The sequence below is a fragment of the Nerophis lumbriciformis genome, linkage group LG21 (genome assembly GCF_033978685.3).
Source record: "Nerophis lumbriciformis linkage group LG21, RoL_Nlum_v2.1, whole genome shotgun sequence".
NCBI classification, from domain to species: Eukaryota; Metazoa; Chordata; class Actinopteri; order Syngnathiformes; family Syngnathidae; genus Nerophis; species Nerophis lumbriciformis.
This window is the reverse complement of record NC_084568.2, coordinates 40,610,071-40,626,051: the sequence shown is the minus strand read 5'-3', so window position 1 is coordinate 40,626,051 and position 15,981 is coordinate 40,610,071. Positions and strand designations below refer to the sequence as shown.

General features: G+C 36.1%; 1 protein-coding gene across 3 annotated transcripts in view; it reads right to left on the bottom strand.

The window, feature by feature from the left end:
• anln (anillin, actin binding protein) overlaps nt 1–15,981 on the bottom strand; it is a 79,239-nt gene that overhangs the window by 50,082 nt on the left and 13,176 nt on the right. For all 3 annotated transcript variants that reach the window (XM_072915608.1, XM_061982374.2, XM_072915609.1), the window contains exons 4-8: nt 14,607–15,265; nt 7,656–7,881; nt 5,356–5,525; nt 5,186–5,260; nt 974–1,058 (exon numbers count right to left, since the gene is read on the bottom strand). In XM_072915608.1, coding sequence (XP_072771709.1) covers nt 974–1,058; nt 5,186–5,260; nt 5,356–5,525; nt 7,656–7,881; nt 14,607–15,265 — 1,215 coding nt within the window. The remainder of the gene's footprint in view (nt 1–973; nt 1,059–5,185; nt 5,261–5,355; nt 5,526–7,655; nt 7,882–14,606; nt 15,266–15,981) is intronic.

The following is a 15,981-nucleotide window of genomic DNA, read 5'->3' as shown; positions in this document are numbered from 1 at the left end:
CCGCCCCCTTAGAACAGGAAGCGCTTCTTCTTCTACTGTAAGCAACCACCCGCCCGCGTAGAAGAAGAAGAAGCGCGCGAATATTACGTTTCATTTCCTTTGTGTGTTTACATCTGTAAAGACCACAAAATGGCTCCTACTAAGCGACAGGGATCCGGTTCATGAAAAGACGCAATCTCTCCATCCGCACACGGATTACTATTTCACAGCAACTGCCTAAAGACTTTCAAGAAAAGCTGGCTACTTTCCGTGCATATTGTAAAAACAAGATAGCTGAAAAAAAGATCCGGCCAGAGAACATTATCAACATGGACGGACGAGGTTCCACTGACTTTTGATATTCCTGTGAACCGCACTGTGGATACAACGGGAGCACGTACGGTGAATATTCGCACCACAGGGAATGAGAAGTCATCCTTCACTGTGGTTCTAGCTTGCCATGCTAATGGCCAGAAACTTCCACCCATGGTGATATTCAAAAGGAAGACCTTGCCAAAAGAGACATTTCCAGCCGGCGTCATCATAAAAGCTAACTCGAAGGGATGGATGGATGAAGAAAAGATGAGCGAGTGGTTAAGGTAAGTTTACGTGAAGAGGCCGGGTGGCTTTTTTCACGCAGCTCCGTCCATGTTGATATACGACTCCATGCGCGCCCACATCACGCTGGTTTTTAATATATTATTAAAGTTTGACTGACCTATCTGACTGTTTTTTTGACATTCCTTTAGCGCAGTTAGATGCGGCTTACAACACGGGGCGGCTTATAGGTGGACAAAGTTTTGAAATATGCCGTTCATTGAAGGCGCGGCTTATAACCCAGGGCGCCTTATGGTGCGGAAAATACGGTATATATAATTAAAAAAATATGTTCATTCATTGTGTAAATATGTGTAATGTTCATTTATATGTGAAATGCTGTAAATATGTTCTTTATATGTGAAAAGATGTAAATGTTTATTCATAAACCCAATACCTGGCGAGATGATCTCAGTGCAATTTAGTTTTGGTTGAACTTTTGGCTCACAAGTGTCCCTCTCCTCTGCTTTGCCACCATAGCCCTAAATAGAGCAAGAAATATTACAGCACTTGATCAACATACGGTAAACAGATTTATAGATGCATTTTTTTAAAGATGCGTGTATATTTAGCAACATTTTATATATCGAATATGTTCAAGTAAAGTTAAAGGCCAATTGGCGCCTTTTTTTCTCGCCACGAGAAAAGGAAAGGAAGTTCAATTATAGAACTACAAATATAAATACAAGAGCATAAGCAGGACTTGTCTGAGTCTGTCAGCTTTAAGCAACAATGTTTACTTTTCAATAAGTCATTGAAAAGTCACAAGTCATAAGTCACAAGTCATTATTTTTACGGTAGGATTATGATCATTTTGGATACTATTTTTACAGTAGGAATATGATCATTTTGGATATTATATTTACAGCAGAAATATAATTATTTTGGATATCTTTACAGTAGAAATATGATGATTTTGGATATTATCTTCACAGCAGAAATATGATGATTTTGGATATCTTTACAGTAGAACTATGATCATTTTGGATATGTTTACAGTAGAAATATGATAATTTGGGATATTATGTTTACAGGAGAAATATGATAATTTTGGATATCTTTACAGTAGAACTATGATCATTTTGGATATGTTTACAGTAAAAATATGATAATTTGGGATATTATGTTTACAGTAGAAATATGATCATTTCGGATATGTTTACAGTAGAAATATGATCATTTTGGATATTATCTTCACAGCAGAAATATATTATTATATATTATTATTGTTACAGTAGAAATATGATCATTTTGGATATGTTTACAGTAGAATTAAGATACTTTTGGATATTATTGTTACAGTAGAAATATGATAATTTTGGATATGTTTACAGTAGAAATAAGATAATTTTGGATATATTTACAGTAGAAATTAGATAATTTTGGATATTATTGTTACAGTAGAAATATGATGATTTTGGATATGTTTACAGTAGAAATATGATGATTTGGGATATCTCCACAGCAGAAATATGATCATTTTGGATATCTTTACAGTAGAAATATGATAATTTTGGATATGTTTACAGTAGAAATATGATATTTTGGATATTATCTTCACAGCAGAAATATGATAATTTTGGATATTATTGTTTCAGTAGAAATATGATAATTTTGGATATGTTTACAGTAGAAATATGATAATTTGGGATATTATGTTCACAGCAGAAATATGATCATTTTGGATATCTTTACAGTAGAAATATGATAATTTTGGATATGTTTACAGTAGAAATAAGATAATTTTGGATATGTTTACAGTAGAAATAAGATAATTTTGGATATTGTGTTTACAGTAGAAATATGATCATTTTGGATATTATCTTCACAGCAGAAATATAATTTTGGATATTATTGTTACAGTAGAAATATGATCATTTTGGATATGTTTACAGTAGAAATATGATAATTTGGGATATTATGTTTACAGTAGAAATATGATAATTTGGGATATGTTTACAGTAGGAATATGATCATTTTGGATATTATCTTCACAGCAGAAATATGATCATTTTGGATATTATTGTTACAGTAGAAATATGATCATTTTGGATATGTTTACAGTAGAAATAAGATAATTTTGGATATTATTGTTACAGTAGAAATATGATAATTTTGGATATGTTTACAGTAGAAATAAGATAATTTGATATATTTATAGTAGAAATTAGATAATTTTGGATATTGTTACAGTAGAAATATGATCATTTTGGATATGTTTACAGTAGAAATATGATCATTTTGGATATTATCTTCACAGCAGAAATATGATAATTTTGGATATTATTGTTACAGTAGAAATATGATCATTTTGGATATGTTTACAGTAGAAATATGATAATTTGGGATATTATCTTCACAGCAGAAATATGATAATTTGGGATATTATCTTCACAGCAGAAATATGATAATTTGGGATATTATCTTCACAGCAGAAATATGATAATTTGGGATATTATCTTCACAGCAGAAATATGATAATTTGGGATATTATCTTCACAGCAGAAATATGATAATTTTGGATATCTTTACAGCAGAAATATGATAATTTTGGATATTTTTACAGTAGAAATATGATAATTTTGAATATTATGTTTACAGTAGAAATATGATCATTTTGGATATTATTTTTACAGTAGGAATATGATCATTTTGGATATTATCTTTACAGTAGAAATATGATCATTTTGGATATCTTGACAGCAGAAATATGATAATTTTAGATATATTTACAGCAGAATTATGATCATTGTGGATAATATCTTTACAGCAGCAACATGATCGTTCTGGATATTTGTACAGTATAATTTTTTTTATCATTCTGGATATTATCTTCACAGCAGAAATATGATAATTCTGTATATTATTTTACAGTAGAAAAATTAGCATTTTAGATATCTTTACAGCAGAAATTATAATTCTACAGTAGAAAAATGATAATTTGGGATATTTTTACAGTAGAAATATGATAATTTTGAATATTATGTTTACAGCAGAAATGTGATGATTTTGGATATTATTTTTACAGTAGGAATATGATCATTTGGGATATTATCTTCACAGCAGAAATATGATAATTTTGGATATCTTTACAGCAGAAATATAATTTTGGATATTTTTACAGTAGAAATATGATAATTTTGAATATTATGTTTACAGTAGAAATGTGATAATTTTGGATATTATTTTTACAGTAGGAATATGATCATTTTGGATATCTTGACAGCAGAAATATGATAATTTTAGATATATTTACAGCAGAATTATGATCATTGTGGATAATATCTTTACAGCAGCAACATAATCGTTCTGGATATTTGTACAGTAGAATTGGTTTTATCATTCTGGATATTATCTTCACAGCAGAAATATGATAATTCTGGATATTATTTTACAGTAGAAAAATTAGCATTTTAGATATATTTACAGCAGAAGTTATAATTCTACAGTAGAAAAATGATAATTTGGGATATTTTTACAGTAGAAATATGATAATTTTGAATATTATGTTTACAGCAGAAATGTGATGATTTTGGATATTATTTTTACAGTAGGAATATGATCATTTTGGATATTATCTTTACAGTAGAAATATGATCATTTTGGATATCTTGACAGCAGAAATATGATAATTTTAGATATATTTACAGCAGAATTATGATCATTGTGGATAATATCTTTACAGCAGCAACATGATCGTTCTGGATATTTGTACAGTAGAATTTTTTTTATCATTCTGGATGTTATCTTCACAGCAGAAATATGATAATTCTGTATATTATTTTACAGTAGAAAAATTAGCATTTTAGATATCTTTACAGCAGAAATTATAATTCTACAGTAGAAAAATGATAATTTGGGATATTTTTACAGTAGAAATATGATAATTTTGGATATTATGTTTACAGTAGAAATGTGATCATTCTGGATATTATCTTTACAGTAGGAATATGATCATTTTGGATATATTTACAGCAGAATTATGATCATTGTGGATAATATCTTTACAGCAGAAACATGGTCGTTCTGGATATTATTTTACAGTAGAAATATGATCATTTTAGATATCTTTACAGCAGAAATATGAACATTGAGGATATAATTCTACTTTATAAATATGATCATTTGATATAATTTTTACAGTAGAAATATGATCATTTTGGATATTACTTTTGCAGTAGGAATATGATCGTTTTGGATATTATTTTTTACAGTAGAAATGATCATTTTGGATATTTTTACAGTAGAAATATGATCATTTTGGATATTATCTTCACAGCAGAAATATCATAATTCTGGATATTATTTTACAGTAAAAAAATTATCATTTTATATATCTTTACAGCAGAAATTATAATTCTGGATATAATTCTACAATATGATCATTTGGGATATTTTTACAGTAGAAATATGATCATTTGGGATATTATGTTTACAGTAGAAATATGATCATTTTGGATATCTTCACAGCAGAAATAAGATCATTTTGAACATTATCTTTTTAGGAGAAATATGATCATTTTGGAGAGGATATTTACATGATATTTTGGAGATGTTGACAAAGGTGCTTGGCATTGCTCGAAAAGGTCAACAAAGGTGATGAACCCACCTTGCTCTCTGCACTTTTCCACATATTGTTCCCTTGGACACGCGTGTGAATCTGAGCCAGTTCAGACTCCCGCTCCTTCAAAAGCAGAATATTTGGGTGAAATTGCTTTCATTGTGATAAAGAAGTGCAAGATCAGGCAGGCCAGATTAACACCACTTTGCTTTGCACACCAGTTTTTGTTTCTGGACGAGATCAGCTGTTGTGGTTTTTGCTGACTGGACGTTCCTGAGCCCGAGTCCACTCTTGGGGGTGGCCGTCTGGGAGGCGCCCACTGCTGGAGAACACGGGTTGGTGCGCTCTTGGCATCGCTCTTCAAATCGTTCGAGGAAAGACTTCACACCTGAGGGTCACAAAGGGTCAAATTATACATTTACAGGTAAACATTTGTGTGTCTATTACACACTTTACTACAAGTACATTTCCACAAGTCACTGTCTGCACTACAACCGATACCGATCACTTGTATTAACTGTAGATTGTTTTAATTATTTATGGTGAGTGCTATTGACAGCCTTACACTATTAACACAATATATTATCTAGTACCTTATTCTCTTGTATTACATACAATTGTTTGAGCAAAACAAAGTCAATAGTACACAAAAACTAAAGATGATTAAGAAAAACGGCTTCAAAAATGTGTCTCCTCAGTTCCCAAACCTTTACTGAGTGTTGTTAAAAGGAAAGGCCATGTAACACAGTGGTAAAAATGCCCCTCTGACAACTTTTTTGCAATGTGTTGCTGCCATTAAATTCAAAGTTAATGATTATTTGCCAAAAAAAATGAAGTTTCTCAGTTGGAACATTAAATATCTTGCCTTTGCAGTCTATTCAATTGAATATAAGTTGAAAAGGATTTGCAAATCATGTTTTTATTTACTATTTACACAACGTGACAACTTCACTGCTTTTGGCTTTTGTAGATTTCTCAGATCTACTCTTAGACTTGGATTGGTCACATCTAGTTTCAGACTTGGATTGGTCACATCTAGTCTTTGACTTAGATTGCTCAAATCTAGTTTTAGAATTAGATTGGTCAGATATAATCTTAGACTTAGATTGCTCAAATTTAGTTTTAGAATTAGATTGGTCAGATACAGTCTTAGATTTAGATTGGTAAAATGTATCATATTTAGTTTTAGATGAATATTGTTCAGATCGGACCAATCTAAGTCTATAATCATAAAGTGATGAAGTGTACTCGGATGAGAGGATAAACATAGTCCAGGACAAACAAAATAGTCCAGTTGTGATCAGTTGAAGGCCCTAAAAATACAATGATCAGATGAAAGAGAACGTCCATAGACATTACATGTAGTGCATTAATAATGTACCGTATTTTCCGCACTATTAGCCGCACCTAAAAACCACACATTTACTCAAAAGCTGACAGTGCGGCTTATAACCCGGTGCGCTTTATATATGGATTAATATTAAGATTAATTTTCATAAAGTTTCGGTCTCGCAACTACGGTAAACAGCCGCCATCTTTTTTCCCCGTAGAAGAGGAAGTGCTTCTTCTTCTACGCAAGCAACCGCCAAGGTAAGCACCCGCCCCCATAGAACAGGAAGCGCTTCTTCTTCTACTGTAAGCAACCACCCGCCCGCGTAGAAGAAGAAGAAGAAGCGCGCGGATATTACGTTTCATTTCCTTTGTGTGTTTACATCTGTAAAGACCACAAAATGGCTCCTACTAAGCGACAGGTTTCCGGTTCATGAAAAGACGCAATCTCTCCATCCGCACACGGACTACTATTTCACAGCAACTGCCTAAAGACTTTCAAGAAAAGCTGGCTACTTTCCGTGCATATTGTAAAAACAAGATAGCTGAAAAAAAGATCCGGCCAGAGAACATTATCAACATGGACGAGGTTCCACTGACTTTTGATATTCCTGTGAACCGCACTGTGGATACAACGGGAGCACGTACGGTGAATATTCGCACCACAGGGAATGAGAAGTCATCCTTCACTGTGGTTCTAGCTTGCCATGCTAATGGCCAGAAACTTCCACCCATGGTGATATTCAAAAGGAAGACCTTGCCAAAAGACACCTTTCCAGCCGGCGTCATCATAAAAGCTAACTCGAAGGGATGGATGAAGAAAAGATGAGCGAGTGGTTAAGGTAAGTTTACGCGAAGAGGCCGGGTGGCTTTTTTCACGCAGCTCCGTCCATGTTGATATACGACTCCATGCGCGCCCACATCACGCTGGTTTTTAATATATTATTAAAGTTTGACTGACCTATCTGACTGTTTTTTTGACATTCCCTTTAGCGCAGTTAGATGCGGCTTATAACACGGGGCGGCTTATAGGTGGACAAAGTTTTGAAATATGCCGTTCATTGAAGGCGCGGCTTATAACCCAGGGCGGCTTATGGTGCGGAAAATACGGTAGTTATGAATACAATGATCTGATGAAAGAAAACAATGTATTGTATTAAATAATAAATGATACAACATGAAGACTTACCAGGAGCAGCAGACTTTGGCGTGTTGGCTTTAGCACATACTTGTAGTTTCTGAGGACTGCAGGCTAAAATGGAAGCTGTGGCCACAGGTGTGCTTTTCAAAGGGCTCGAAGACACTGATCTTGAAGACGGCGGCACAGTCTTTAGGGGGCTCGTCACTGGACGAGGGTCCACCTTCTGGGGGCTTGGAGGAACCCCTTGGTTGGACTTTGTGAAGGAAGGTGAAAGCTGTTGATTGAACATCTTGTCAACGTCACAAACGGTCCTCATTGATCACACATTATTACCAAAATCCACCGTATATCTTTTTAGGCCATCGATAAGACCAAACACAGTTTGAAATACTTCCTCTGGGATCAAATGAGTAATCACAAAGATTTAAGATACAATTACTGTCTAATATACAGCTATGTGGCATTGGCATGTTATCCAGCCTAATTAAAATAATGGAGTGTTTTATATTAGCAACACTAGAAAGAGCTTTTTATTGCACCTTTACTTTCCATACCCTGACAACAATACCTCAAATTGATTGATTTGAGCAAATGTCAGTACAACAAACTGTATACAGTATACAGGTAAAAGCCAGTAAATTAGAATATTTTGAAAAACTTGATTTATTTCAGTAATTGCATTCAAAAGGTGTAACTTGTACATTATATTTATTCATTGCACACAGACTGATGCATTCAAATGTTTATTTCATTTAATTTTGATGATTTGAAGTGGCAACAAATGAAAATCCAAAATTCCGTGTGTCACAAAATTAGAATATTACTTAAGGCTAATACAAAAAAGGGATTTTTAGAAATGTTGGCCAACTGAAAAGTATGAAAATGAAAAATATGAGCATGTACAATACTCAATACTTGGTTGGAGCTCCTTTTGCCTCAATTACTGCGTTAATGCGGCGTGGCATGGAGTCGATGAGTTTCTGGCACTGCTCAGGTGTTATGAGAGCCCAGGTTGCTCTGATAGTGGCCTTCAACTCTTCTGCGTTTTTGGGTCTGGCATTCTGCATCTTCCTTTTCACAATACCCCACAGATTTTCTATGGGGCTAAGGTCAGGGGAGTTGGCGGGCCAATTTAGAACAGAAATACCATGGTCCGTAAACCAGGCACGGGTAGATTTTGCGCTGTGTGCAGGCGCCACGTCCTGTTGGAACTTGAAATCTCCATCTCCATAGAGCAGGTCAGCAGCAGGAAGCATGAAGTGCTCTAAAACTTGCTGGTAGACGGCTGCGTTGACCCTGGATCTCAGGAAACAGAGTGGACCGACACCAGCAGATGACATGGCACCCCAAACCATCACTGATGGTGGAAACTTTACACTACACTTCAGGCAACGTGGATCCTGTGCCTCTCCTGTCTTCCTCCAGACTCTGGGACCTCGATTTCCAAAGGAAATGCAAAATTTGCTTTCGTCAGAAAACATGACTTTGGACCACTCAGCAGCAGTCCAGCTCTTTTTTTCCTTAGCCCAGGTGAGACGCTTTCCGCGCTGTTTCTTGGTCAACAGTGGCTTGACACGAGGTATGCGGCAGTTGAAACCCATGTCTTTCAAGCGTCTCTTGGTGGTGGATCTTGAAGCACTGACTCCAGCAGCTGTCCACTCCTTCTGAATCTCCCCCACATTTTTGAATGGGTTTTTTTTCACAATCTTGACCAGGGCGCGGTGATCCCTATCGCTTGTACACTTTTTCTGACCACAGTTTTTCCTTCCCTTTGCCTCTCCATTAATGTGTTTGGACACAGAGCTCTGAGAACAGCCAGCCTCTTCAGCAATAACCTTTTGTGTCTTTCCCTCCTTGTGCAATGTGTCGATGGTTGCCTTTTGGACAGCTGTCAAATCTGAAGTCTTCCCCATGTTTGTGTAGGCTTCAGAACTGGACTGAGAGACCATTTAAAGCCCTTTGCAGGTGTTTTGAGTTAATCAGCTGATTAGTTTGTGGCACCAGGTGTCTTCAAAATTTAACCCTTACACAATATTCTAATTTTGTGACACACGGAATTTTGGATTTTCATTTGTTGCCACTTCAAATCATCAAAATTAAATGAAATAAACATTTGAATGCATCAGTCTGTGTGCAATGAATAAATATAATGTACAAGTTACACCTTTTGAATGCAATTACTGAAATAAATCAAGTTTTTCAAAATATTCTAATTTACTGGCTTTTACCTGTATACACACCATACATACATACACCGTATACAATAATCAGTCCTTTCATGAATATTTAATGATGCGATCTCGCCAATTTATGCAAATTCAACAAATCCCTGCATATTATGCTAACTTCATCCAATGACCTCAACTTCCCCACATATTTTGGCTAATCAGCGTCATTTTTGCCAACACACCTGTGTCCTCACTTCCTAGTTGACGTGTATATATTTAACATGTATTTATCCTAAGACGACTAAGAACATATTTTCAATTGCAATGCTGACTTAGCAAAGAGGCAGCATTTACATCAGGGGTGTTAAACTTGTTTTCATTGAGGGCCACACCGCAGTCACGGCCCTTGTAACAGTACATAATCAATAAATTTGCCAATAAATTTGATTATTTTAAATTTTTTAACATACAGTGTAAAAAAAAAATCTGTGGATTTTACTACTAAAAAAACTGGCAGCTCAGTTGCCAGACTTTTACTGTAATATATATGGTGTGTTTTTTTTAAAATTATTATTATTTTACATATACAAGTACATATGCATACTTACACTCATGCACACAATCACGTTTCATCAAACATATATTAACGTTGTTGCCCTAGGGTAAACTGGGTGTAACACATGGCACACTGACAAAGCTTAACCTATTGTTACTATAACAATCTACAAGGTTAATGTAGGTTGCTTCTCTTTCTCCCCCTCCATTTTTCTGCATTCTTTCGTATCTCAAGTTATCATTACGTATATGTATTGTTGCATTTGAACAACTGTATTGTTGATAATAGAGGTAAATTATTGGTATTGTTCATTATCAATAGCGCTATTTTTATTGGTATTTGTATTGATCCATTTGTAGTGTAATAATGCTCATTGTCATTTCTGTATTATTTTTTGCTAACTGCTTATTTGCTATTACTTTTACCATCATATTTGTACATGTCGTATTTGCTGATGTTGCTCTATTGTTGTTGTTGTTGTTTGCTGTTGTTTTTGTCTCTCTGTCTAATCCCCCTCGTGTCCCCACAATTTCCCCCTCTGTCTTCTTTTTTTTCTCTTTCTATCCCCTCCTGCTCCGGCCCGGCTGCACTAAATGATAATATAAATACATTTAATAAAGTCAAATACAAATAAGGCAACAAGAGAAGTATCCTACACTTCTCTTTTGTAAAGTAAATCTGAACAGCCGACATGGGCATCTACATCAACTATATGATTTGCCTGAGAAGCTGGACAGGACACAAAAAAAAAATAAAAAAATAAAAATAATAATAATATATATATATATATATATATATATATATATATATATATATATATATATTACAACATATTAAATAGAAAACATTTTTTTATTTTATTTTGGCAACTCCTCTGCCAGTTTTTTACCATAATAAAATGTGGTACCTTTATTCCATTTACAGTAATAAACCGTAAATACATCAACCTTGGATTTTACGGTAAAAAAAAAAAAACTGACAGCTCAGTTGACAGAATTTTACTTTAAAAAAACAAACCTTGGTTGGTTTTTTTCAACTTACAGTAACATGCTGTAAAAACCTCTACATTTTACAGTAAAATCTATTGGTCACTTTTATAGTGTACAATTTGATGGATAACTTGCTTCGCAATCATATGTTGAGCAGATATTTAAGTATTTATTTGAATTTTTCATTAAAAAGTAAGATCGTTTCATATGTGTTGCAATATTGGACACTATTTTTTCCCGTCAAAATGGAAAAAAACAAAAAACGAATACTTTTAGTAAGAAAATAAGAAAGTAAATATAAGGTATTTTATTGACACAAATTATTAATATATAAAATGATGTGGAGGGCCAGATCTGGCCCGCGAGCCTGGAGTTTGACACCTGTGATTTACATGTTAATGTGATGATGATCTCTCATTTACCAACAAAAATGAGCGCTATAGATCGCTCTCAACAGTTCACAAATGTTAATGTAAATGTGTTGGAACATAAATGAATGTTTAAGATGGACAAACACTTTTCAAGTGCAAAACATACACGGAGAATGTCTGCAACATGTAGACCAGGGGTGCTCATTACGTCGATCGCGATCTACCGGTCGATCTCAGATGGTGTGTCAGTCGATCACCAGCCAGGCATTAAAAAAATAGTCCTAAAAATGAGCGATCATAAATCTTCACTATGACGTCACTTTCGTCACTTGATTGACATTCACGGCACCCGAGGGTCTTCTGAGATGACGCTGGCTACTGCCAGCTCATTAAAATTACCGACTGGAAGGCGAGAAACACTTTATTTCAACAGACTCTGGCGCCGTACCTGTCGTCAAAACTCCAAAGACCGACTGCACAGTTGCACAATAAAAGCTCTGCTTCATCCTGCCTGCGCTACCAAAATAAGAGTCTCAGAAAGCTGGCGTGCACAAGCTAGCAAGCTACGGAGTTTGCCGACAATGTATTTCTTGTGTATACAAATGTATACAAAGGAGTACGGAAGCCGGACAAATAAGATGCCAAAAACCAACCACTTTCATGTGGTATTGGACAGAAAGGAGGACTTTTTTTCTCCTCCATTCGAAAATGCGGACGTTATCATCACCACTGTCTGATTCCAATCAATGCAAGTCATCAGAATCAGGTAATACACCAACTTATATTCTTGTCTTCATGAAAGAAAGGAATCTATATGTGTTAAACATGCTTGTATTATCTTTAACCACCTTTAACTTGTTAACAATATTAACTATATGTGTTAAACATGCTTGTATTATCTTTAACCACCTTTAAGTTGTTAACAATATTAACTATATGTGTTAAACATGCTTGTATTATCTTTAACCACCTTTAAGTTGTTAACAATATTAACTTTATGTGTTAAACATGCTTGTTTTATCTTTAACCACCTTTAAGTTGTTAACAATATTAACTATTTGTGCTAAACATGCTTGTATTATTTTTAACCACCTTTAACTTGTTAACAATATTAACTATATGTATTAAACATACTTGTATTATCATTAAACACCTTTAATGTATTAACAATATTAACTATATGTGTTAAACATGCTTGCATTATCATTAAACACCTTTAACTTGTTAACAAAAACATATATTCCATAAATAAGTAAATATAAATTATATATATGAATGAGGTAGATCCCCACGACTTGATCAATTGAAAAGTAGCTCGCCTGCAGAAAAAGTGTGAGCACCCCTGATGTAGATGACCGAGCAAACAGTAGACACTAAGTCAGTCAGTGGTTGCGATTCTTTCTATAAATATTATCATCAATTATTACTGTTACCGGTATTAGTTGTAATGAATTAAAACAGCGCGGTAATTTAACAATAAGATAACTGCCATCTGGTGTCTACTTTTAAGGCTGTGTGCTATAAAACAAGTACAACATCAATACGGTATTTGTTTTATTGTTGAAATCGTGTGATGTTTACGTTTAAGGTTACAAGTAACACTTACAACATTGTTGATAAATTGATAACATCACAAGTTCATGTTATTTTCAATGTAATTGAATAAAATAAGTCTCCAAACTTTGCAACTTTTGCCACAACTTTCTGACAATTCTGCACAAATTCCCCCGAGAAAAAAAAGCAGCAAAATCATAAAGGGACCGATTATATGTACTGTAATGTACCGTATTTTCCGCACTATTAGTCGCACCCAAAAACCACAAATTTACTCAAAAGCTGACAGTGCGGCTTATGACCCGGTGCGCTTTATATATGGATTAATATTAAGATTAATTTTCATAAAGTTTCGGTCTCGCAACTACGGTAAACAGCCGCCATCTTTTTTCCCCGTAGAAGAGGAAGCGCTTCTTCTTCTACGCAAGCAACCGCCAAGGTAAGCACCCGCCCCCATAGAAGAGGAAGAGCTTCTTCTTCTACTGTAAGCAACCACCCGTCCCCGTAGAAGAAGAAGAAGCGCGCGGATATTACGTTTCATTTCCTTTGTGTGTTTACATCTGTAAAGACCACAAAATGGCTCCTACTAAGCGACAGGTTTCCGGTTCATGAAAAGACGCAATCTCTCCATCCGCACACGGACTACTATTTCACAGCAACTGCCTAAAGACTTTCAAGAAAAGCTGGCTACTTTCCGTGCATATTGTAAAAACAAGATAGCTGAAAAAAAGATCCGGCCAGAGAACATTATCAACATGGACGAGGTTCCACTGACTTTTGATATTCCTGTGAACCGCACTGTGGATACAACGGGAGCACGTACGGTGAATATTCGCACCACAGGGAATGAGAAGTCATCCTTCACTGTGGTTCTAGCTTGCCATGCTAATGGCCAGAAACTTCCACCCATGGTGATATTCAAAAGGAAGACCTTGCCAAAAGAGACCTTTCCAGCCGGCGTCATCATAAAAGCTAACTCGAAGGGATGGATGGATGAAGAAAAGATGAGCGAGTGGTTAAGGGAAGTTTACGCGAAGAGGCCGGGTGGCTTTTTTCACGCAGCTCCGTCCATGTTGATATACGACTCCATGCGCGCCCACATCACGCTGGTTTTTAATATATTATTAAAGTTTGACTGACCTATCTGACTGTTTTTTTGACATTCCCTTTAGCGCAGTTAGATGCGGCTTATAACACGGGGCGGCTTATAGGTGGACAAAGTTTTGAAATATGCCGTTCATTGACGGCGCGGCTTATAACCCAGGGCGGCTTATGGTGCGGAAAATACGGTATATTGTAATATTTATTCTATGTCTTCCTATGAATGTATTTTCAAGTACTTGATAGAAAAAGGGAAATACCTGATTTGAGACGAGCGAAGACTTGCCGGCAGGTGCAGTGGTCACATGACCTGAAGACTTGCTGGCAGGTGCAGTGGTCACCTGACTTGAAGACTTGCTGGCAGGTGCAGTGGTCACATGACCCGAAGACTTGCTGACAAGTCCAGTGGTCACCTGACCTGAAGACTTGCTGGCAGGTGCAGTGGTCACCTGACCTGAAGACTTGCTGGCAGGTGCAATGGTCACCTGACCTGAAGACTTGCTGGCAGGTGCAGTGGTCACCTGACCTGAAGACTTGCTGGCAGGTGCAGTGGTCACATGACCTGAAGACTTGCTGGCAGGTGCAGTGGTCACCTGACCTGAAGACTTGCTGGCAGGTGCAGTGGTCACATGACCTGAAGACTTGCTGGCAGGTGCAGTGGTCACATGACTTGCCATGCTTCCTTTAGACAAACTTGCGTCCTTCGAGCTCAACTGAGCAGCACAAACTGCGGTGGACTTTGCAGGAACGTTGTCTTTGGGGAGGTTGGCATGGCTCAGGTCATCTTCCCAGGATCCAATGGTGGCCGCCAGGTGAGCCAGTCTGCCTCGTCGACCGACTGGACCTTCCGATGACGAGGACACCGGGACGTGGTCTTCTCTCCTCAGCAAAGACACAGGTGTACAGTCGCTCGGAACACCTGAAACACAATAGACTTCAGCCCATGACCTCCATGATAGACAATACAGTAATACAATAAAAGATTATTGTTATGACATGTTTTTGTTTTTAAAAGCAATGTTGGCATCTCTGGTGCCACAGTGCTGAAATACAAACCACTTAATGAACTTGACCTACCACTCGGTGTCACACCTTCCCTTTATCTCGAAAATCCTTGAAAAAAAATTGTTGCACAGCAGCTAAATGAACACTTCGCGTCTAGCAATCTCAGTGAACTCTTTCAGGGCAAATCATTCTGAGACCACCCCCCTAGCAAAAGTGACTAATGATCTATTGCTAACTATGGAAGCTGATGCCTCATCCATGTTGCTGCTACTTGATCTCAGCGCTGCTTTTGATAACATTTTATTAGAGTGTCTCAAAACATATGTCAGACTTAGCCTTTTCTTGGTTTAACTCCTATCTGACTGACAGGATGCAGTGTGTCTCCCATGACAACGTGACCTCGGAGTATGTTCCACAGGGTTCAGTTCTTGGCCCTGAACTCTTCAGTATCTACATGCTGCCGCTAGGTGATATCATACGCAAATACACTGTTAGCTTTGACTGTTATGCTGATGACGACATGCCCCTAAAGCTGACAATTACACACCTATTTAATAATACCACCTTAACATTTGACAACAAAATAAACATACACTTATCTAATAAATAACGTAAATAAAATAACATTTG